This window comes from Mastigoproctus giganteus, chromosome 3 (genome assembly GCF_048544385.1).
Source record: "Mastigoproctus giganteus isolate SK-2022 chromosome 3, ASM4854438v1, whole genome shotgun sequence".
Taxonomy (NCBI): domain Eukaryota; kingdom Metazoa; phylum Arthropoda; class Arachnida; order Uropygi; family Thelyphonidae; genus Mastigoproctus; species Mastigoproctus giganteus.
Window position 1 is genome coordinate 239,680,264 of NC_143577.1, and position 25,947 is coordinate 239,706,210.

The window sequence follows — 25,947 nt, forward strand, 5'->3', positions numbered from 1 at the left end:
CTTATCTTGATATGCTCGAGAATTTTCTGATACTACAAATCAGTGCTGGTGACCCCAGTGGACAACTGCTTTTCAAATCGAAAAGTGACAGCATGCATGGATCAGTACTTTCAAGGAAGATGTGAAACATTTCACTCCAAATGTTTGTCTAATTCAACCTTAAATTTATTTAAGCTATCAACTTCCACAACAACAGATGGAAGCCTGTTCCAGCAATCAACTACCCACTAGCTAAAGGCAAACTTCTGCACATCTATTCTACAAGTCTTTCATCAGTTTAAATCTATGCCCCCTCAAGTTCTTAATCTGAACAAGTGGAAGTATCCTGTCAGAATTGAGCCTGCTCAAACCATTCAAGATCTTATACATCTCAATCAGATAACCTCACAGGTGCCTAATCTCCATATGCTGCAACTTGCAAAACTTAGGCCTTCTTCGTAAGCACACCCCTGTGTTCCTCTCACCAATCTTGTGGACGTTCTCTGTATTCGTTCTACCAACTCTACATCCTTCCTAAAATGAGGCCTCCATACTGTACGCAGTACTCAAGGTGTGGCCTGACCATTGCCTTATACAAAGGTATATTCACCTTCATGACCTGCTCTGGCAGCCCATCTGCACTGCTCAGAGAACTTCATATCTAACTGCACAATCACCCCCAGATCTTTTTCATTCTCCACCTCCCTGAGTGTAGTACCACACAGTTGGTACATTTCTCTTGGGTTACTGCTAACCATATGCAGTACTTTGCCTTTGTCAATGTTAAAATTTCAGTTTCCACTTGTCAGCCCATCTGCCTAACTTTTCTAGATCCTGTTGCAGTAGCATACTATCTTTACTGTCACTAACAACCATGCCAACCTTGGTATCAACTGCAAACTTGGACATTAAGCCTAATATACCTTCATCAATATCATAGTTAAATACAAAAAACAACAATGGGGCCAGCACCAAATTCTGGGGGACTCCACTAATAACATTAGTCCACGAAGAAGAGCAGTGTCCATTGATTACCACTCTCTGTCATCTCCAGGGCCAGCAGAAGCAGGCCTGCATTGCAGGCGGGCGCCATGACAAGGTGGACACCGTTTCGAAGTGTTAGTATGAAGTTTATATGTTTGGGGGTGCCCATTTCAGCTTTGCAGGCAGGTGACATCCAACCTAGCGCCCGCCCTGGTCATCTCCCACTCAACCATCCCTTTATCCATTGCAGCAACTTGCCCTTAATGCTATACCGCTCCAATTTGTAAAGCAGTCTTCCATATGCAACAGTATCAAAAGCTTTCCTGAAATCCAAGTATATGATATCAAAATTATTTTTTGCATCCAATTCCTCTTTGACCACATCATAGTATCCAATCAAATTGGTCAGACAAGGCTTCACCTTAACAAATTCATGCTGTGTCTGAACTATTACTGCAGTCTTGTCTAGGTGATTCTGTATCACCTCTTTAACCAGTGACTCCATTATTTTCCCCAGAACAGAAGTTAAACTAACAAGTCTATTAATTATTTGTGTCACCCTTTGAACCCCCTTTGTGAATTGGGAATACATTTGTACATCTCTAGTCCATGGGGACCTCCTCTGACTCTAAGGATGCTCTCATAATTATGGCTAAGGGTTTGCTTACTTCCCTTGCTGCCTCCTTCAATATAACTGGATAGATTCCATCTGCCCCAGGTGCCTTTTTCTTAGTTATTACAAAATCACTTAGCTCCCTGTTAGAGTTTGATAAACTTCTGGCTTTTTGCCTTCTTGAATAACTCCTCATGTGTGAATATAGATGCAAAATACTCATTCAGTTTATGAGCTATTTGAGCAGGATCATCAATAGTCGAACCTCTATGTTAAGTGGACCAAATTGATTCATCCCCTTCCTTCCTTCTAGAGTTTACATAAGCAAAGAAACCTTTGCTGGTTTTTTTTGCATCCTTTGCCAAAGATTTCTCGTAATCTGCCTTTGCTTGCCTAACCTCCTTTGTGACTTGATTACAGACTACCTTATATCTGCCATAGGCCTCTGTGAACCCTAATAATTTATATGCATCCCATGCATTTTTCTTCTCTGCCACGAGTCTCATTAATTCATCTTATATCCATTTAGGCCTAAACCTTGAACAGTATTTCTTAGTTGGTATGAAACGCCTAGTAGCCTCCAAGAGTCCCATTAAGAATTCACAGTTGACAACATCATCAGTTGATCCCACTGTATAGAATTTACAAACTGTCTGTGACTACTGTAGTCATCTTTACGAAAACAAAACCTTTACCCTTGATGGTAGTTATGTCTTTAAGTAAATCCCACATCAGTACACTATGATCACTGTCACCTAGTGGTTCCTTTATCTGCAAATTTTTTATGCATAAATAATCACTGCTGATAATCAGATGAAGAGTATTACTCCCTGTGTGGCACCTCTGTAGCCAGGTGGGCAGGAGCAGCAGTGCGTAGCACACGCTTCTTGATTAGACCAGGGTTTGAGCCCGTGACCACCAAATACGGAGGATGCGGAAAGGTCAGGGAATGACCACCGCATATCCCCAGAGCAATATGGCCTTAGTTGCTAATGCTCCTCAAAACCAAATAACAAACAAACAAACTCCCTCTGGTTGCCCCTCGAACATGTTTCTGTAGAAAACAATCCTCCAATAAATCCACAAAAGTCTTGCTAGCGTGCGAGTGACCAACCACAAGTTCCAGTTAATATCTGGAAAGTTAAAATCCCCCATTACAAGACATTCTGATTGACTGGCCCATTCTATTTCTCTATACAACTATCCGTCGTACTCATCAGTCATTAGGCCTATAACACTCCTACTCTCATTTTCCCTTTCGTAGTGTTTATGTCACACCAAACAGACTCAATATTGCACTGTCCACCCATGTCAACTGGATGCACTTCCTTAGATTTTATGTTTCTTAACTAACAGCATAACCCATCCTCCCTTCCTACTAGGGTGACCAACCATCCCGAATTTTGCAGGACATCCCGATTAGCAAATCATCATAGCAAATCGGGACGTCATTTGTCCCAATTTATCACATAATGTAAAATAAATAATATAAAATATAATAATAGATCATACTAAAATTCATTAACTAGCATAACATAAATGTGTATAGAAAGTTTAAATAAAATAAATCTCCATTTACATCTTCGATGTTTATTTGTCTTAGATTCCCAGACAGAAACAAAATCCAAGCTATCTAATTGGTATGCATGTGTGCTGCCACATCGCAATATACGTGAAACATTATTGCGATAATGCAGGGGTTCAGTAGCCCACCAAATTTCACTGAGTGTGGGAAAATTTCTTAAGTCGGCGTGGGAAATGTTTTAATGCTGCTTTGCTATTCATTTTCAAGTTATCAACTCCATCAGATGAAACACATTGTCGTTAAATATGCCAAAAACGTAATCTGTACGCTGGTAAAAGAGCGTTATAGTGATTTGTGACAGTGTTAATAGTCAGATACAGGTTTATAATATAAGAACAGCATTATAGCAAATCAGTATAAAGCAAACCGCATTATAACGAGGGCCTGCTGTATAATAACCAAGCAGGGACATATACATACGTTAATATTACAAGGAAAAATCCTGATTTTTTAAGGTCAATATCCCGAAATTGGCTGATCAAGAGTTGGTCACCCTACTTCCTACCCTGTCTATTCCTTCTGTACGCATTGTACTCCACAAATTCCAATTCTGCACTGCTTATATCTGTGTGACACTATGTCTCTGATATGCCAACAATATCTGCCTTTGTTGCCTTGATCAGAATTTCAAATTCATCAAATTTATTTACTGTACTTCTAGCATTGGTGTACATGCAAGTATACATGCACCTGTCTGTTCTTACTCATAGTTACCCTAACACAGTCCATGTATTTACTTGTTCCATGACTCCCAACAGCTCTTGAAATCCCCAGCAACTTACTCTCTAGGCTGCTGCTCATTACAACAGAAGCAGTGCAAGAATCACTTTTGCCTCTGCCTGCGGCTACTGTTAATCTTTTAGTCCATGAATCACCCCAAGCTAGCAGTTTTCTGACCCACCTAACACTGCCTCGATAGCATCAGCAAATATTCTTGCACCCTTTCTATTTAAATATATCCCACCCCTGTAGAAGCAGTCTCTCCTGTTAGCAAGCACAGACCATGCTGAAAAAAATTCTACCCACGAGCCTTGCACAATCTCTTCAGGGCTGAAATGATTGACAAGGCTCTCGTCATATACTCCCTCCTATCATGTCTGGGCAGAAGTGCAGACACTTTCAAATTTAACCCTAACTCGTGACTTTTTTTCAGCATTGACCTGTACTTGTTAAGTAAATCTGCAGATTTCTTACTCTTAAGGTCATTAGTGCCAACGTGTACAACAATATCACCTTTTGTGCCCTTAATAGATGATATCTGCCCTACAATGCATCAACTTTTGCCCCTGGCAGACACACCCTGGTCCTGTTCCACCTATCCTTTTTGCATAATATATTCCCTGTCTCCCTGACAATAGAGTCGCCAACAATAACTACTTCCTGTGGGACCAGCGCATTCTGCCTTGGAGATTGCTGCTTGTGTTGCCTGATGCACAGGAGTGAGCTCTGACGTTGAGTTGGGCAGCTGAGTGCTTGATGGGATCCTCATATTAATTTCTTTGAGGGCATGTGGGCTAAAAGTTAAAGAGGTGCAGTTACATGTTCAAAGAACCACAGGTTGCCGACCCCTGCATTAGATTCTGAATAAGGTTCTGCTGTGACAGATTTTCAGCAACTTTGCTGAAATTAGGGATCAAAGCTGATAACTGATAGAGAATGTCTGCTGAAACGTCAAGTGTTTTTTTCTTTTTATTTTGTGTCACAATATTTGACAAGCCCATGTTTGCATATATAAGTCGTCACAAATGATAAAAGTTTACGAACTGCTTTGCCTGCTATATTAGGGGAAGAGTCCAACAAACTAACCTAGGACGAAGGCAAGGAACACTAAAGAACTTTTCTTGGAGTGATGTGTTACAAGCAATATAAAATCAATTTTCCTTATTTTGTTTTTTGTGGTTAGGACAGAGGAGTTTTGGTTTTTCAAGAAAGGGTTAGCTATCCCACTGTATATGATATCAAAATTATTTTTTGCATCCAGTTCGTTTGTGGCTATATCATAGTGTGCTGTGTTTGAAGTATAACTGCGGCCTTGTCTAGATGATCCTGCATTACCAGTAAATCAGAGCGTCTTATAATGGGGGATTTTAATTTCCCAGATATTGACTAGAATTTGGGGGCTGGTCACTCACACACTAGCAAGGCTTTTGTGGATTTATTGGATGATTGTTTTCTACATCAGCATGTTCGGGAGGCAACTAGAGGGAGTAATACTCTTGATTTGATTATCAGTAGTGATTCTTCATGCATTAAGAATCTGCAGGTAAATGAACCACTAGGTGGCAGTGATCACAGTGCGCTGAAGTGGGATTTACTCAAAGAGGTAACTACAATTGGGGTAAAGGGAAGGGTTATTGCTTTTGTAAAGGCGACTACGATGGACTGAAGCAGTATTTAAATTCTATACAGTGGGACCAACTGAAGATGTTATCAACAGCAAATTCAAAATGGGAAGCATTCACAGAACTTATCTTGGAAGCTATTAGGCTTTACATACCAACTAAGATACTGAAACTGAAGAATAGCGATGGTGTACTTATAAACAGCAGAGAAGGCATAATTCAAATAGCAGAAGACTACTATAGAGAATTATACAAGGAGCGAGGGAATGATACCAGCAGTGGGGAAGATGGATTGCAAAGTAGCAACACATACGACATACCCGATATTCTTCCTGATGAGGTAGAACATGCATTGAAGAAAATGAAGAATCAGAAAGCCCCGGGGGAAGATGAAGTTACTGTAGAGTTGTTAAAATTGGGAGGAAGAGACATAACACAAAAACTGGCAAGGCTCTTCACAAAGTGCATTAGAAAAGGTGTGATGCCTAAGCAGTGGAATAATGCAATCATAGTTTTGCTGCATAAGAAAGGAGATAAATCAGAAATTGGAAATTATAGACCAATTAGCTTGTTATCCCATATCTACAAGTTGTTCACAAGGGTCATTACTAACAGATTAGAAAGAATACTTGATGAGAATCAACCGAAAGAGCAAGCTGGCTTTAGGACAGGATTCTCAACTATGGATCACCTTCACGTAATATCACAGCTAATGGAGAAAGCAAATGAATATAAAACACCATTATGCCTGGCATTTGTGGATTATGAAAAGGCATTTGACTCCATACAGCATAAGGGAATGTTTTGGGCACTGGAAAGACAAGGCATAGATACTCCATATATTATGATTTTGAAGAAAATATATGAGAGTGCTACATCCTTTATTAGACTAGACAAAGACAGTAGGAAATTTAAAATCGAGAAAGGAGTTCGACAAGGAGACACAATATCTCCGAAGCTGTTTACTGCTGCCCTTGAGGAAGCTTTCAGAAGATTAGACTGGTCGCAGAAAGGAGTCAATGTGAACGGAGAGTACCTAAACCATTTACGATTTGCAGATGACATTGTAGTCATAAGCCACGATCCCAAAGAATTAGAGGAAAATCTTAATCAGTTATGTACAGTTAGTAAGGATTTTGGACTAAAGATGAATATGGCTAAAACAAAAGTAATGATGAACAGGTATGCCACGGAAAGGGAAATAATGATTGAAGGAGCAGTAATTGAAAAGGTGGAGTCATATACTTATCTGGGACAAGTTATTAGCTGTAATAATGATAAATGGCTGGAAGTCAAGAGAAGAATAAATTTTGGATGGATAGCATTCAGGAAATATAGTCACATACTGAAGAGCAATATCCCAGTTTGTCTGAAACGTAAAATAATGAATCAATGTATACTCCCCACCATGACTTATGGAAGTGAAACTTGGGCACTCACCAAAAGAATGGAAGAGAAGCTAAGAACTACACAGCGAAGAATGGAACGAATTATATTGGGAATTAGACTGTTAGATAAGAAGAGAAACACATGGATTAGGCAGCAAACTCAAGTAAAGGACATTCTTATCAAAACTAAAGAACTAAAATGGTCTTGGGCAGGACACATAGCTAGAAGACATGATGACAGATGGACTAAGAAAATAACAGAATGGTACCCAAGAGGAGCTAGAAGAAAACCTGGAAGACAAAGGCGGAGATGGATAGATGAAATTCATGAGTTTTTGAGTAGTAAATGGATGGCCAGTGCTCAAAACAGAAGGAACTGGAAAGTTGCTGGAGAGGCCTTCATCCTGCAGTGGATTGAAAATGGCTGATGATGATGATGATGATACCAACTAAGAAATATTGTTCAAGGTTTAGGCCTAAGTGGATGTCAGATGAACTAATGAGACATATGGCAGAGAAGAAAAATGCATGGGATACATACAAATTAACACGTGACACAAGCCTATGATAGATACAAGTTGATCTGTAACCAAGTTAGAAAGGAGGTTAGGCAGGCGAAGGCAGATTACGAGAAATCTTTGGCAAGGGATGCAAAGAAAAACAGCAAAGAGTTCTTTACTTATGTAAACTCTAGAAGGAAGGGGATGAATCAGATTGGTCCACTTGGTATCGATGGATCAACTGTTGATGATCCTGCTCAGGTAGCTAACAAACTAAATGAATATTTTGCATCGACATTCACACATGAGGAGTTATTCAGCGAGGGGAATGCCAGAGATGTATTCAACTCTGGCAGTAAGCTAGAGAATCTTGTAATAACTGAGAGTAAAGTGGAGGAGAAATTGTTGAAAATAAATACAAGAAAGGCACCTGGGGTGGATGGGATCTATCCAGTTATATTAAAGGAGGCAGCAAAGGAAGTAAGCAAACCCTTAGCCATAATTATGAGAGCTTCCTTGGACTCAGGGGAAGTACCCATGGACTGGAGATGTGCAAATGTGACCCCAATTCACAAAGGAGGATCAAAGCTCGACACAAGTAATTATAGACCTGTTAGTTTAACTTCTGTTCCCGGAAAATTAATGGAGGCACTGATTAAGGAAGCACTGCAGGATCATCTAGACAAGACTTCAGTTATAGCTCAGACACAGCATGGTTTTGTTAAGGGGAAGTCTTGCCTGACCAACTTGATTGGATACGATGATGCAGTCACAAAAGAACTGGATGCAGGGAATAACTTTGATATTATATACTTGGATCTTAGAAAGGCTTTTGATACTTTGCACATGGAAGACTGCTGCACAAACAAATTGGAGCAGTGTGGCATTGGAGGCAAATTGCTGCTATGGATAAAGGGGTGGTTGAGGGGGAGAAGACAGAGAGTGGTAATCAATGGACACTACTCATCGTGGACTAATGTTATTAGTGGAGTCCCTCGGGGTTCAGTACTGGGTCCATTATTGTTTTCTGTATTTATAAATGATATTGATGATGGTATATCAAGCTTAGTGTCCAAGTTTGCAGATGATGAAGGTTGGCAGGGTTGTCAAGGACACTACTGACACTATGCTACTGCAACAGGATCTGGAAAGGTTGAGCAGATGGGCTGAGAGGTGGCAAATGAAGTTTAACATTGACAAATGTAAAGTACTACATATGGGAAACAGCAACCCCAGAGCAACGTATCAACTCTGTGGTACTACACTGACAGTGGTAGAGAATGAAAGGGACCTAAGGGGTGGTTGTGCAGGCAGATATGAAGTTTTCTGAACAGTGTAGACGGGCTGCAAGAGTAGCTCATGGTGTATTTTCAATGATATATAGGAATTTTTCTAGCAGGGATAAGGAGGTGATTATTCCCTTGTATAAGGCAATGGTCAGGCCACACCTAGAGTACTGTATACAGGTCTGGAGGCCTCATTTCAAGAAGGATGTAGAGATGCTGGAACGAGTACAGAGAAGGGCAACAAGATTGGTGAATGGAACAAAGGGGTGCGCTTACGAAGAAAGGCTTAAGTTTTGCAAATTACAGCGTCTGGAAACTAGGCACTAGCGACGTGATCTGATAGAGGTGTATAAAGCCTTGAATGGTTTGAGCATGCTCAATGCTGATTGGATTCTTCCTCTTGCTCAGAATAATCACCTGAGAGGGCATAAATTCAAATTGAGGAAAGACAGATGTAGGATAGACGTGAGGAAATTTGCCTTTAGCCAGCGGGTGGCTGCTTGGTGGAACAGACTTCCATCCCTTGTCATGGAGGTTGATAGCCTGAATAAGTTTAAGGCTCAGCTAGACAGGTATTTCGAACGAACAGAGGGGTGAAGTGGAAGTGGTTATTTTTTATTTATTTATTTTTTTTGGCTGATGCTGCATAAGCTTGCTTTCTTGCATCAAATGCCTCTACTAATGCTAATGCTAATTTTCAAAGTCTGTATTGACAGGAAAATATTCTGTAAAAGAGATCGACAGCTGTGTGGGGTGGTGAATTATTGCTTTATGTAAGTCTGACTCTGTGGAGATATTTTTTTCAAGATATAGTACAAGTATCAAATTATCCTATTTCAGCTCTCTTTCTCCAAAAAAATTTTTATCTTTGAATGTAGAGATTTTATCATTAACCATGAAAAATTGTCATGGTTTTACCTTAAAGTGACAGATTCAGTGCATATAGTTTGTCAAATATATCGGCAAGGTATGCAACTCCTTGTGAATTATAATCACTAGGCCTCTCATTTAACTTATATATAATGGTTGTTGGGTTCCTTCTGCTAATAAATGCAGTGTCCCTAATCCATATTACAATCCTTTAATATACCTCTTTAATTTCTTATAAAATTTAATCTATATGGATAAGCCTTGTCTTGGTGTTGCTCACGCTGCCTTGAATGGCTATCAATATACTCTTATACAGTCTATAATCATCTGACTACTAAACTATGAACTGAAATTACAGTCTACACCCAGTGGTGAGCTATGAATATTTTAAAAGTGGGCTCGCAGTTTTGCCGACTTTTTGGTGTGAAACATCCTTGGGGATTTCTACCGAGTAAATCTGATCAGTCACAGAAGTGACTTCATCCACCAGAGGTGCTTCCCACGCTAACACTACTAGTAGTGTGATTAGAGCACATGATGCATTTTTCGTGATTGGTATGATATCTTGAGTCAGGGGGGGTGGACAAATGGGGCTTATTCCCCCCTGAACCATGTGCATAAGTGCATGTGTACAATGTTTATAGGGTTATCTAAAAAAAAAAAACACACACAAAAACCTGTTCATCACGCCCTCTCCCCCTTATGATGATATCTGGATACGATAGTGTCTGGAGTTCTTTTTAGAATTTTTGAATAGCATGATGTCAGAATCATACTTCTGAAGTTACTACTGCAGTAAGTATGACTGCAACAATACAAGTATTTGTCATATGACTGCAACAATACAAGTATTTGTCAACAATTTCTTTTTTTGTCTTGCATTTTCATTACATTCCATTGTTAGGTGCCCTAACAGCTGCGTATGTCGCTTCAACTACAAGATAAGTACATCAATCGATGCCGTTTTCCAGAGACATTTCAATACATTGCAATCGCAAGTATACATCTCTTACTTTAGTTATCATAAATCCATTGTATCTTGTCTTCCATAAATTATGAAAATTTGTTGTTTGTTTGTTGTTTGGTTTTTAGGAGCATTAGCAACTAAGGCCATATTGCTCCAGGATATGCGGTGGTTATTCCCTGACCTTTCCGCATCCTCCGTATTTGGTGGTGACAGGCTTGAACCCCGGTCTAATCAAGAAGCGTGTGCTACACACTGCTGCTCCTTCCCACCTGGCTACGGAGGCGGCCAACATGAAAATTTGTGAATGATCAATAAAATACTGTATTTACAATACAAAAGCTCTTTTATTTCGTAATCAATATATACAAATCAAAATACCTAAAAGAAACGCGAAGGATGTTTCACATAATAAAAAACTACTGTGTGTGCCGGGCACACGAGCCACTTTTTTTTTTTAACTAGGGAAATATAATAGACACATTTTTTTCACGATAAAGTTTTAATATTGTGAATAAAAAATAACATGAAATATTTCTCATAACACAAATAACATAAAAACTATCACACACATTCCACAATATAAAAACAAATATCACATAAAAAACAAACTTTTAGAAAAGGTACACAAAAATTACAGATTATAAGAAAAAAATTATTATACAAATATTCAAGAAAAATTTATTCTGAAAATTGCCATATAGAATTTGTTGATCTGCTTTGCTCAATAGCTGGGCGATTGCAGAGGAATGATTTGACATAACAATCGGGATCAAATTGAAGCAATGGTTTTCCATTTAGATGTATGGGCATCAATAATCTGCAACATGTTTAATTGTCAATTGTCACAATATTATTCATTATGCTGAAAGCTTGCCAGCTTCAGCACTTCTAATCGCAATGGTTTCAAAGATATTTTCTGGCTTTCTTAATTGAAAAGGGAACTTCACTCGATTTTAAAGATAAACTGTCTTTGACAAAATCTCTAAAATCATTAATTTTTATTTCATATTTTATCAGAAAACTTAAATTTCTTATTTATTTTTCACCATTTTGCCACCGAGGCGAAAGTTCTTTCATATTCCACGATTCCGGGTAACATATGTTTAAAATTTCTTTCAATTCCTTGTCATCAATGGTATCATTATTTTATTATTTAATTTAAAATAACTCTGTTGCATTACTAACTTATTATTTAAGGATAAAAAATGCATTTAATAGCTTGTCACGAGGTAATTTTTTAAATGTGTTCTTACTTTAGAACATTTTTTTGATTCCTTCAAATTCTTTCCACTTCAACATGCTATCAATTTTAGCTTCATAATTTCCTTCAGAATTTTTCAAATTAGCAATAGCATTGATAATAATAATAATTTATTTATCCCTTTTTTTTTTTTTTTTTATATATTTTATGTTACACTTTTTTGGGAGATAACAGCAAAAAGGGAGGGAGGACACATAAGACAATGGCTTTTTGGGAGGTGTTCCCTTAAAAAATTATGAATATACAAATATACAATTGAAAAATGTACAGTTCTGAAATTGTACAGGTAATGTTCAACAGGAAAGACATAAATAAATTGGAGTTTTTTTGTACATTTCTTTACAGAAGACTTCAAAAAGCATCACTACTTATAACAGCATTGTGAACATTTTTACAATTAAATGAGGAGAGAAAAGAAAAATGATGAGATACATGCACAGAAATTTACAAACTATTTGCCAACTGCTTCCTTTACCATTTGTACATTATTTCCATGTTGGTGTTTTTAAAATCCAGAAGTTGAGTGGAAGGTAATTTGAATCAGACATCCCTGGTGATGTGTTCAATCAGTAGTTTCTTTAATTGATTTAGCGAAGTGACATTTTTGATTTTTGCAGGAAGTTTGTTCCAGGTTTTAGCACCTCTGTATTTTATGCTTTTCTGACCTATGGCTTTTCTGAAAAGCGGAATCTTCAGGTTGGCTTCATTTCTTAGATTGTATGATATTTCTTCTTCGTCTGTGGTTATGAAAAAGGATCTGAAGAGAGGGGGAAAGTCTGCTGTCTTCACAGCATTGTAAACAAGGATCGCCTCGGCTTTCTGCAATAGCTGGTAGATGCTTAGGAGTCTCACTTCCTTGTATCTCGAACTAACCGATGCGTTCCAGGGAAGGCCCAAAATTGAACGAACGCATCGATTGAGAATGGAGTTGATTCTCACGAGGTTTTTTATAGTTCCAATAATTAATCTGCTTTTGCTATAGTGATGCTGTGACTTTGTAAAAGAAAGGAATTCATCATTAAGAAATTCCAGATATAAAAGTCGGTTTAATAATCCCAAATATTTAACTTCTGATTCAAAATGTTTGCACAAAGCAGGATAATTCCTCCAACCTGCAATTGTTGTCTGCAAGCTACCCATCATGGCCTGAACACAAGACTGATCTTAATAGTTTCCACATCAAGTTCTTTAGCAATCATCCTTAATTTACACTGGTTTTTTGGAGATCGGTGATATAATGCATACAGTTGTTTTTTTTTTAAATTATTGCCTATATGTCATTATATTTTAGAACATTTTCTACACAGTGAAAGCCTCGATGCAGTTTCGAAATCTGCAAACATTTCATCTTCGAAAAGTTTACTTAATATCTTAGTTGCCTCATTTCCCCCCTCCTCTATGTTGCTACCGTCACTAGTTATTTGAATACTCATAAAATGTCGGAATCACACGGACATTCAGCTACTGTGACCATGTAAACATAGACAGCAGAAATTTACTGAAACGTGCAGATCACTCATTTCTCCAAAAAACTTATGCCTGTTTGTCGGAATAAAGGGGAACCACAACACAGGTTGACCACATGCTATTATTCATGTCAGGAATCTTCTTAATCCACTTACTGGCTATGGAAAGCATATTGACTAGAATGACTTCTCGGTGTGTGACTGCATAGGCTTTGCAGACACCACTAACATTATGAAACGGTAATCCCTTTCATCCTTAATTCGTGCTTTCTAATTACCTAAAGGCCAGAGGCAAAAACAATGCATACAAAGTTGTCTCTTGTAATCTGTTCGTTATACGGAAATTTTCTTCGTTCGACGGAAACCATTTCAAATGTAATTACCAAGAGGAATTCAAAAAAATTCATTAAACAGAGGTCCCACTGTAATTAAATCAAAAACGAAGCCCCACTCATCCCACTGTATTTCCGGCTCTTTTAAATTCACATCAGGGTTCCTATTTGTTTGTAAAATAAATAATTGCCTCAGCAATAGGCTCACAAATTTTCAAAAATAAATAAATAACAATGGGCTCTCACGAGCCCACTATAGCTCACCACTATCATCACGATTAAGAATGGAGTTGATTCTCGCGAGATTTTTGACACATCTTCCTTTATTCTAGCTTAATTTTTTAGCATATTATTTTAACTTATCATTTTAGTTAACTTTATTATTTTCATTTTTGATTTGTTTATGGGAGAGCAACATTCGGTCAGCCATGAGACATATGTTCACTATTCCGTTGTGTATCTGGTCATTTAGGCTTAACTTCCTTTACTGCGAAATTCAAAATTCCCTTACTGCTACCTCTGCATAGTAATGTATATTTCATGTCAGAAACAGAGGCCCTACTTCTTGCTGTCTTTATTGTGATTTCGATGGTTGACCCCTGAAGATGACACTGAAATCATAAGTTATTCAGCAATAAGTACCTTCTTATTATTTTCTGTTATTTTTCCGTGTTTTCCACAGTTCCAATCTCCGTTTGTAGTTCATTTTAAATTCACATATATATTCATTATAGTCATTGGGTTCCTGTTGCTAATAAATGCAGTGTCCCTAGTCCACAATCCATATTACAATCCTTTAATATACCTCTTTAATTTCTTATAAAATTCAATATATATATATATATATATATATATATATATATATATATATATATATATATATATATATAGAGGGGGGGGACTATAATTTCTCTTGCGTCCTTTGAGTGGCTTCCAAAGTCACTTTTTATTGCTTATTGCAGATTTTTTTTCTTGAGGATTTTTTGAAAGAAGAGGTGTACCACCACAAAAACTGATCTTTAGCATTATGAAAACATTCATTGCCAAAAAATTTTCTAAATTAATCATGTGCTAACACCAAAATATGTCAGCATATATATAAAAAAAATTCTTTCAGGTATTGACAGATAAGACAACAATTTTAAAAATAATGTTGGAAAATATTTGTTTAATTACAATCTGACTTTTATTTTGTTGTTTAATCAATGATACGAAAACCAGTTTTTATCTTTCTTCTTAAATTATCCTATCTATTCTATCTTTATCTGTCTATCTTTTCTCTTAAATAAGTCATAAGTCACTTAAATGTATTAAGTGCCTTATGACATACCATGTATGTGCAACACAAGCAATTCTTAACAAACAGAATCTGAATAAGGAATTATCACTGGCCCTGCCAAATTATGTTATGGAACCTTTATTTGTCTGCATATAAATTCAGTCCTGCACTCCAACCACCATTACCCTGATTCACATTTAAGATAAAACAGTCCAGATATAATAAAAATCACCATCTGCATTATATTGCAAAAATACTCACTATGCTTGGCACAACTCCACAAGCTTCAATGCCAGTCTCTCCGATTATTTCAGGTCCTGGAGCCATTTTTAATGCCTAAATGGTATCCCTGAAATAGAACCATATAATCTAGCTTTTTTGAAGAGAATATAATGCAAATAAAATGAATTAAATATTATTTCTAGGTATAAACTAATTTAATACTGAGAATTTCACTAAACTAGTATATAGAAGAACAATTTCAAAAATACATTGATTTGGTAGATACCACCTCTTTCTCTGAAACCAATTTGAACACCTGCATCAACTAGCCAGTATTCATTCAATGTTAAATTGAAAACTCATCCAAATAATTTATCTTTTTTATTTATTCCTTATGCTTGTATTCTCTGGAAAAAATTTCCTCCTTATATATTTTCTGAAAATTATAACCTAGTCCAATGTTAGCACAAGCTTCTTCCAACTCTCCAAACCTCAATCCATCCACAGTACTAATGTAGTGACTGAAACTATAAGTTTCAACAAATTTTTTATGTTCAGAGTAGCCACAAAATCAGCTAGAAGCATTTGACTCAGTCCCTCATATGACGTTACTGTATAAACTGGAACTTGTTGAGATCATGGGCAATATTCTAAGATGGATCACAGGGTGGCTGCAGAGCAAGAGGCAGATGGTTATAAATAATGGATTTATAATTAATTACTCTTCAGAATGGTCTATGATTAGAAGTGGGTCCCCCAAAAATTGATTCCCGGACACTATTGTTTCTGATTTCTTTAAATGGAATCAATGAGGGGATAGGGTGCGTGATATCAAAATTTGCAGATGATGTGAAGTTCAAGAGAGTGGTTAAAAATCAATGCAAACAGTACTCCTTCAGGATGACCTTGAAAACACAGATGGACACCAGCATCTGATCATATTTGATGTTTTATAATGCTTGTTTCCTTTAATATGACAAAATGAGCAACAGTAATCAATGGATGTATATTCCCATTATGAAGTATAACCAGTGTAAATAAGAAATACAGAGACTTCGCAATGCTGAGTTATTCTGGGTTTGCTAGGTGGTTTCACTAAGTTCCCTTGTTTTGTCTGCATCTATGATGGCACGGTAGCAAATCACTGCTACAGCAGAAGAGAACAGTTTGCCAAAACTGAGCTGCAGCCTGGTGCACACAGTGTAGTAAACAATCCCTTAGTTCAGACTTAGATTAGCCCAACAATTTGTTAAAGCATCTGTTCCTTGAGGTGAACCTTAAAGCATATACAATCTATGTTTCCAAAACTGTCTGATGCAAAAGTGAAAGGTGACAGTTGTTTTGCCTTGTGGTGAATGTGAATGGTTTTCTCAGTAAAATGTAAACTGCAGCCATTATCAACCCACTGCAAGATGGAAGCCTCCTCAATAATTCATGTTGAGGGAAATGGACCATAATCTGCCGCGCTGGCCCAGTGCAAATTGGCAAATCGACCGTATTTAAGTCAGGGGCCTGAACCCCAGTCTACTCAAAGAGCGTGTGCTACTGTACTCCCACTCCTGACCACTCGGCTATGGCTTTCTCAGTACCAATGAATAAAAATTAAAAAGAACAAGGTTGATTGAAAATTTTGGAAAAATAGGATACAGAATATCAATCAAGCCTCGTTAATTGCATTCTCACCTGGATTTTTCTGACCAGATATGGGCAATGTTAGTGACGGTCATGGGAAGAAATTTCATCAGAACATACAGTCAAGGGAAAAGAGGCACCAAGGAATGATGCTGTGATGGACAAATATATCTGGTTGTTGGTTCAGGATTATCACAATGATCACAATGGAAAAACAGAATTAAATGTACATTTGCCGATGCTGCCAGAAACCCGATGTGCATACAGAGAGTAGGAATCTGTCAGAATCATGGTCTGATTGATGGGTTTCAGTGCCTGAAACGCAACACCTTATATGTATAGTGGTTTAGGTGTTTAGTTTAATAAACTATATTATTAATTTCTCATGGTATATAAGTGGTTATTAAAAATAGTAATTAATCTAAGTGTACATTTTTAAAAAAAATTTTTTTTGATTAATCTGAGGATAGTTTCTACTTTTTAATTTGTGATTTTTTAACCTGTTTTGTACTTGTGGCAAAGATTAACACTCTATTCTGTGCAGAAGTTAAACACAGTTGATAAATCGTGATATAGTATTATTGCATATTCACTTTTCTTTCATTTCCATGCAAACCACTGATACTATGCAAAAACTAAGGTTATATTTGAAATTAGCATATCCAAATTCATAAAGAAACAGCAAGAAATGCAATAGACATAACCTGACCTGTCAATACCTATTTGAGCTTTCTCACGCATTGAGACCAGTCATCTCCTCTCTTTAGACTAATGCTTCATCACTTGAAATGCTAGGTTTATAGTGATGGTACTAAGAATCAACATCAAGTGATCTCCCTACTGTTGCAGATGCTAAAGAAGTATTGAGCAGATTCCTTTCCTCCCTACTTTGTGCATATCTGTAAACACTTATACAACCACCCAACAAGTAATATCAGTTAACAGACTTTACTATATCCAAGTTTCTCACAAAGTGTCTAATAACAATATTACAGGTTGTAAGACAGATTTGCAGAAATTTGCTTTTAACCAGAGAGAGTAGCTGATTGTTGGACTAAACATATTTCCATCTGATGTTGTGGAAGTGAATAGTTTGAATAAATTTAAGAAAAAATTAGGCAAATTATTGGAGGGGGTGAACAGGTGATGTAGATAGGTGGTTTTTTTTTTTTTTTTTTTTTTTTGCTGATATTATATAAGCATACTTCCTTGCATCATTTGCCAATACTAATACTATGAGGGTTAGCCCAAAAGCAGTTAATTTAAAATGAATTTATTTTGTAACATAATTTACATTAAGAACCTTCAATGTGGTCTCCTTCATGCCATACGACTGATTCCCAGTGTTTGGATAATTTTTTTGAATGATGTTTAAGTGTTGAAATTAAGCTGTCTGTACATTGGGTTGTGGCTGCACTCATTGCTTCTAAAGACAGAAATATTTGTCGACACAATGGATTCCTTGAGCTTGGAGAATAGATTACAATCACAAGGACTCATACCAGGATTTCTGGGGGGGGGGGCGAGAAGTGAGTAGTGCTCCCCACTTGTAATCGATGAAAATAAACTGCATGAACTGTTCAATATGAGGATTGTCATAGGTACAAGCACACCAGCTTCCAATGTCTGTGGCCACTTCTGATGAATTTTCAGACATAATTTTTGATGAAAAAATGTTGCATAATAGTCTCCAATTACTGATCTTCCAAGTGACACAGGATCAGTGGCAATAATGCCCTCATAATCATAGGCCATGAGAGGGCACTGACTCTCTTTAAAAATTACAGCTGTGAATTACTGGCTCCGAAAAAGCGATAAGTGTTTGCCTTTTTATTTACCTAATTGTTATTTTATATTGTACTTTATACGTAGTCTTATAGTTACACTGGTTATTTTTATTTTAATTTAGATAAAGAGTTTTTGTAGATTACTACTTAATATACATAAAACTGTTATTTCATTCGAATCTTGCAGCCATTGTTTTTGTATAGAGTAGTAGGGAATTCAAATTTTTAATTGTGGTAATAGGTAGCTCTAACGTATAATTATATAGAGTAATATGCATCACTACATTTAGGATTCTATTAGATAGCATAGTACTGACAATTAATTAATTAAATTTATTGATCTTATTAATTTAAAATATCATGCCCCAGACTAGAGCAGCAAAGCAATGGGCACGAAGTGGCAGGAGTGCTGTGACTCGGGGGAGAACTGAGGGAAGGCGATTCTCCAATGCATCACAGCCTAAAAAAATGTGCAACTTGTGAAATGTTTGCTGAACTCTCTGGAACAGAACATGATCTAGCCAAGGAGGATGTCTTTGTGTGTGTGTGTGTGCCAGGTGTAGAGTATCTAGAAATTAGGCATCAACTCAGCTTCTACTGGGTGTCTATGAGAGCTTGAGGTGTAGGGTAGATACCCTTGAAGAAATTAATATGAGGGACCCGTCAAGCTCTCAGCTGCCCAACTCAACACCACAGCTTACTCCTGGGCATCAAGCAACACAGTGGATATTCTCTAAGGCAGAATGCGCTGGTCCTAAAGGAACTAGTTATTGTTGGTGACTCTATTGTCAGGGAGACAGGGAATATATTGTGTAAAAAGGATAGAGGGAACAGGACCAGGGTATGTCTGCCAGGGACAAAAGTTGATGACATTGTAAAGCATATATCATCTTTTAAGGGCACAAAAGGTGATATTGTTGTACACATTGGCACCAATGACATTAAGAGTAGGAGGTCTGCAGATTTACTTAACAAGTACGGGTCAATGTTGCAAAAAAGTCGTGAGTCAGGGTTAAATTTGAAAGTGTCCACAATTCTGCCCAGACACAATAGGAGGGAGTACATGATGAGAGCCTTGTCAATAAATTTGGCCCTGGAGGGAATGTGCAAGGCTCAAGGGGTAGAATTTTTTTCAGCATGGTCTCTGCTTGTTAACAGGAGAGACTGCTTCTACAAGGATGGGATACACTTAAATAGAAAGGGTGCAAGAATATTTGCTGATGCTATCGAGGCAGTGTTAGGTAGGTTGGAAAACTGCTAGCTTAGGGGGGATTCACAGACTAAAAGGTTAAAAGTAGCAGCAGGCAGAGATGAAGGTGATTCTTGCACAACTTCTATTAGAATAAGTAGCAATCTGGAGGGAGGGGTGCTGGGGGTTTCAGGGACTGATGGCAGTCATCGTGAAACAGGTTGTTGTTGTTATTTGGTTTTTAGGAGCATTAGCAACTAAGGCCATATTGCTCGGGGGATATGCGGTGGTCATTTCTGACCTTTCCGCATCCTCCGTATTTGGTGGTCACGGGCTCGAACCCCGGTCTGATCAAGAAGCGTGTGGTACGCACTACTGCTCCTGCCCACCTGGCTACGGAGGTGCCTGTGAAACAGATGGGTATATGGGATGTGTCAGGGGGGAATAGAAATAGGTGCATGTATGCTTGCATGTATACCAATGCTAGAAGTATAGTAAATAAATTTGATGAATTTGAAGTGTTGGTCGAGACATCAAAGGCGGATATTGTTGGGTTAGCAGAGACGTGGTGTCACACAGATATTAGGAGTGCAGAATTGGAATTTGGGGTGTACAATGTGCACAGAAAGGATAGACAGGATAGGAAGGGAGGAGGTGTCATGCTGTTAATTAAGAAAACATACAATCAAAAGAAGTGCATCCAGTTGATATAGATAAACAGTGCACTGTTGAGTCAGTTTGGTGTGACATAAGCACTGAAAGCAAAAATAAGAGTAGAAGTGTGTTATAGGCCTAATGACTCAAATGAGTACAATGAACAATTGTACAGAGAAATAGAGTGGGCTAGTAAATCAGAATATCTTATAATAAGGGATTTTAACTTCCCAGATATTGACTGGAACTTGTGGATTGGTCACTCACACACTAGTAAGACTTTTGTGGATTTATTGGATGATTATTTTCTGCAGCAGCATGTTTGAAAGGCAACCAGAGAGGGTAATACCCTTGATCTGGTTATCAACAGTGATCATTCGTGTATTAAGAATTTGCAGATAAAGGAAACACTAGGTGGCAGTGATCACAGTGTACTGATGTGGGATTTGCTTAAAGATATAATTACCATCAAGAGTAAAGAAAAGGGTTTTTGCTTCCGTAAAAGGCGAGTACAGTGGTCTCAGACAGTTTGTAAATTCTGTACAGTGGAATCAACTGACGATGTTACCAACAGTAAATTCTAAGTGGGAAGCATTCAAGGAATTAATCATGGAATCTACTAAAAGTTTCATACCTATTAAGAAATATTGTTCAAGGTTTAGGCCTAAATGTTTATCAAATGAACTAATGAGACTCGTGACAGAGAAGAAAAATGCATGGGATGCATATAAATTATCAAGCAACTCAGAAACCTATGGCAGATATAAGCTAGTCTGTAATCAGGTCACAAAGGAGGTAAGGCGGGCGAAGGCAGATTACGAGACATCTTTGGCAAAGGATGCTAAGAAAAACATCAAGGATTTTTTTACTTATATAAACTCTAAAAGGAAGGGGATGAATCTGATCGGTCCATTTGATATCAATGGTTCAACTGTTGATGATCCTGCTCAGATAGCAAACAAACTGAATGAGTATTTTGCATCTACATTCACACATGAGGAGTTAGTAAGGTTTGAAAATGGCAGAAGGTTATCAAATTGTAGCAGGGTGCTTAATGATTTTGTAATAACTAAGAGCAAAGTGGAGGAGAAATTGTTCAAGTTAAACATAAGAAAGGCATATGATTAAAGAGGCCTGTGCGCTCTGGATTCATTATTACTACTAAATTACAGTTGCTCAGAGCAACTGTAATTGAGTAATAATAAGAAAGGCACTTGGGTGGATGGGATCTATCCAGTTATATTAAAGGAGGCGGCAAAGCAACTAAGCAAACCCTTAGCCATAATTATGAGAGCATCCTTGGACTCAGAGGAGATCCCCATGGACTGGAGATGTGCAAATGTCTCCCCAGTTCACAAAGGGGGATCGAAGGGTGACACAAGTAATTACAGACCAGTTAGTTTAATTCTGTTCCGGGTAAAATAATGGAGTCACTGGTTAAAGATGCATTGCCGGATCATCTAGACAAGACTGCAGCAATAATTCAGACACAGCATGGGTTTGTTAAGGGAAAGTCTTGTCTGACAAATTTGATAGGATATTATGATGTGGTTACAAAGGAACTGGATGCAAAAAATAATTTTGATATCATATATCTGGATTTCAGGAAAGCTTTTGACACTGTTGCGTATGGAAGACTATTGTACAAATTGGAGCAGAATGGTATTAAGGGTAAGTTGCTACAATGGATAAAAGGATGGTTAAGTGGGAGGAGACAGAGGGTGGTAATCAATGGGTGCTGCTCTTCTTGGACTAATGTTATTAGTGGAGTCCCACAGGGTTCGGTATTAGGTCCACTGTTGTTTTGTATATTTATCAATGATATTGATGAAGGTATATCAGGCTTAGTGTCGAAGTTTGCAGATGATACAAAGGTTCGCAGGGTTGTTAATGACAGTAATGGCAGTGTGCTACTGCAACAGGATCTAGATAATTTGGGCAGATGGGCTAAGAAGTGGCAACTGAAGTTTAACCTTGACAAATGCAAAGTACTGCATATGGGTAGAAGTAACCCCAGAGAAACGTACCAACTCTGTGGTACTACACTTAAGGTGGTAGAAAATGAAAAAGACCTGGGAGTAATTGTGCAGTCAGATATGAAGTTTTCTGAGCAATGCAGACAGGCTGCCAGGGCAGGTCATGGGATTTTGTCAATGATATATAGGAATTTTGCTAGCAGGAAAAAGGAGGTGATTATCCCTCTGTATAAGGTAATGGTCAGGCCACGCCTTGAGTACAGGTCTGGAGGCCTCATTTTAGGCCTCCAGATAGGTTAGTTGATAAGTTGATAGGTTAAATAAATTTAAGGAGGAACTGGACAGGCAGTTGGAGGGAATGTTGATTTTTTTTTTTTTTTTTTTTTTTTTGGCTGATGCTGCATAAGCTCATACACTTACTTGTTTGCATCACATGCAACTACTACTACCACTACTATTTCTTACACCTTTGTTTGTTGCCAGTGACATTTAGAAGGGGGTGTGGCAAAGATGGATATTTCCACCAAGCTGATTGTGACTTCGGTTCAGGTTCAAAGTCACACATCGATGTCTCATCAATGGCAACAATGCATTTTAAAAACACTTCACCTTTTTGTCAGTAATGTGCAAGCAACAACATTGCAATTTCTTTACACTTTGCTCATTGTACATCTGACAGCAAATATGGACTTGAAATTCAGTGAACAGATAATTTCGGTATTCTAAATTTATTAACAATTTCTTCACAGGTCGTATGTCATATCTCCCTTCAATGTGGTAGTAATAATGACTGCCACAGATGTTCTCAGTCTGCCCAAGCACCGCTTATCTTCAACTCTGGTCTAACCTTATCAAAACCTTTGAGACCAATTCACATTGGTCAAAGGTTTGATAAGGTTATGCTATGATCTACTGTTGACTCGCCACACACTTCTCTCAACAATTCATAAATCTGTGTCGCTGTTCAACAGCAGTTTCAATTTTGATAAAAAAAAATTTGATCTGAAAACTATAATCTGACATGCAGCAATATCACCATCTATTTTTAAAAGCTGCTATACAAACAATCAGTGTAAGAACTCTGTTTCAAGCACACTAATGTTGAGGTAAAACTTCATTTTATTATCCTGATAAATGTCAGCCATGCCGGCATATGAAGTAGTAGTGGCATGTAATGCAAGAAAGCAAGTGTATGAACTTATGCAGCATCAGCCAAAAAAAAAAAAAAAAAAAGCACACCATTCCCTCTAAATGCCTGTCCAGTTCCTCCTTAAATTTATTCAACCTATCAACTTCCACAACGACAGATGGAAGTTTGTTCCAGCAATTAACCACCCGCTGGCTAAAGGTAAATTTCCGCACATCTATTCTACATCTGTCTTTTCTTAATTTGAATTTATGCCCCCTTAGGTTCGTAATCTGAACAAGTGGAAGGATCCCATCAGAATTCAGCATGCTCAACCCATTCCCCACTCAAGTGAGGAGCAAGTGCACGGTGTGCATTACTTTTGGGGTAACCCTCATATTACAAGTGCAATAAGCATAAGCAGTCAGAGGAAGTAATATTACAAACTACTTATTAGTGATGTGCTAAGCACCACATTACTGAAGAATCCTTATTACAGGTGCCCTAATGAGAAGCATGCTTTAAATGTAAATTGCTTGGGGGTAACAGCATACTTAGAGCCAATAACATTACTCAATTTGGCTTGCATGATTTGCAAGAACGTCAAGAAGAGATGGGGGAGCATGTGGGTCAGCTGCCCTGGGTACAGATGTTGTAAAGAGGACCCCAAAATAAAAAAAAATTAATGTCTCATAATTCATAGTATATTGAAATGATACTGTATAACCACTTAGAGAATATTGGTTGGGAAGGATTTAATTTTATTTACAGGAGGATTTCATTTTATTTCGAGATTTAAAAAATAACAGAAAAATTATAAAAAATAGCATTTGTCAGATGACATGCTAGCAGCAAGTTAAACTGGAACAATACCTGGCCCCCAACCCAATATCTGATTAATACCACTCATTCTAAAAGCAAAAACTAACACACCCTGCTATGGCAATATAATGGATACACTTCTCATTCAGACAAGTTTGGGTTTGATTCCCATCACTTGGCCAGGTGATTTATTCTTGTGGGTAGCATGAACTCCTAAACAGTTTTTTTTTTCAAGAGGTGACTTAGTTAAATTGACTTTATCTGGGTGTAACCTGAGCTCTTAATTCTACAAAGCAGGCAAGGGTGTCAAGACCTGATGTTGTCCTCCCCACGTTTGAATGTGTAATGCAGGCCCTGGTGCAAAGTGCATAATGGGTCTTCCCCCCCCCAATGTTTGTATATATGTTTGTGCGTGCCCACGTGTAGCTATGAGGATTAAAAAGCAACAAGCACAAAAATTAATAAAATAAAAGCATTTTTATTATTTTAAGTGGCTAAAATCTATTATTTGGGTACCACTTGTGTCTCTGCACAGGGGGCATGGTCATAGAATGGAGTGATTGTACGGCCGAGTTCTGTGATTGGGTGATTATTGTGAATGTGTTTTGTTTCTGACTGTTTTGTGTCATTAAGGAGCTTAGGTGGGGTGTTTATCCCCCCCACCTTGCTGTTTTAAATCAGAAAACGAGTTCCCAATTTTAAAACAGCGGAAAGTGGGGGATAAACACACTGGGCATGTCAACCTAGGAGGGCGGGGGTGGGGGAAAACAGTGAGTGACAAGCACCTGCCAATCACTACCTTCTTCCTGACTTTTAGTTGAAGTATGGAGAGGTACCCAAGTTCTAAATTTTTACTTTTAAGTTTAGAGAATTTTTGCCAATTATTAAAAAATGAATTTAATTAAACTGGTACAGTATATACTTAAAAATGCAATACTGAAGTCAGCAGCCACTTGAAGAATTGTGAACCAAACTGTAGACCCCCCTTCTTCCAGTCTTCTTTGGGCCTGATTAACTGATAATAAAAATACTAGCAAATTGACATGATTTATGACTCTCTTTCACAGCTACCATCAGGCAGCAGCGAGAGAGAGAGAGAGAGAGAGAGAAAAAATGTATTTACATTTTTTTTAAATTTAATTTTAAATTACAACCACAAAAACTAAAAGAAGTCTTCCACTAAATGTACGATTTGTTTAAGCGAAAGTAAGTAAGAATCTTCTGTTACCTTTGATGTTTGTTGAAATTTATTCAGAAATAAGCTTAGGAAGCTCCTTCAGAAATAAGCTTCACCAACACCTTAAAATGTGAACAAGTTTGAAATAATAACCAAATGCAAACAGCAATACAACAAAGTAAAGATCACACGAAACCTTCCCTTTAAAAAAATATGAAACTGTTTGACCTTAATACCTCGAGTATACGTTTACATATACCAAGTATATTGCTTCTTGGTCCAACGCCAACACTCCATAAACCAAAATAAACAAATGGTTGTCACAGCAACAGCAATCTATTTCTATTACTATTTTCAAAATATTAAATAATAACAAAAAAATACCTGACATTAGCCTTCCTATGTCCAATGTACAGACGGATTATCCTGCAAAACACATCTAAATGGAATTTTTTTACTTCTTCAGTATTATTACTGTTTTAACAACAATTATAACGGCGCCAATCCGGG

At 37.6% G+C, this 25,947-nt stretch overlaps 1 protein-coding gene across 2 annotated transcripts in view; it reads right to left on the reverse strand.

Annotated features, from left to right (window-relative positions):
* The window catches only part of LOC150088925 (piercer of microtubule wall 1 protein), a 55,714-nt gene extending 29,767 nt beyond the window's left edge, over positions 1 to 25,947 (reverse strand). Inside the window, exons 1-2 of one of the 2 annotated variants that reach the window (XM_090370957.1) lie at positions 25,822 to 25,947; positions 15,114 to 15,201 (exon numbers count right to left, since the gene is read on the reverse strand). In XM_090370957.1, the coding sequence (XP_090227083.1) occupies positions 15,114 to 15,179 (66 nt within the window). In that variant the 5' untranslated portion in view covers positions 15,180 to 15,201; positions 25,822 to 25,947. Of the gene's footprint in view, positions 1 to 15,113; positions 15,202 to 25,488; positions 25,549 to 25,821 lie in introns of those variants that run through there. The other variant, XM_090370958.1, reaches the window with a different exon arrangement.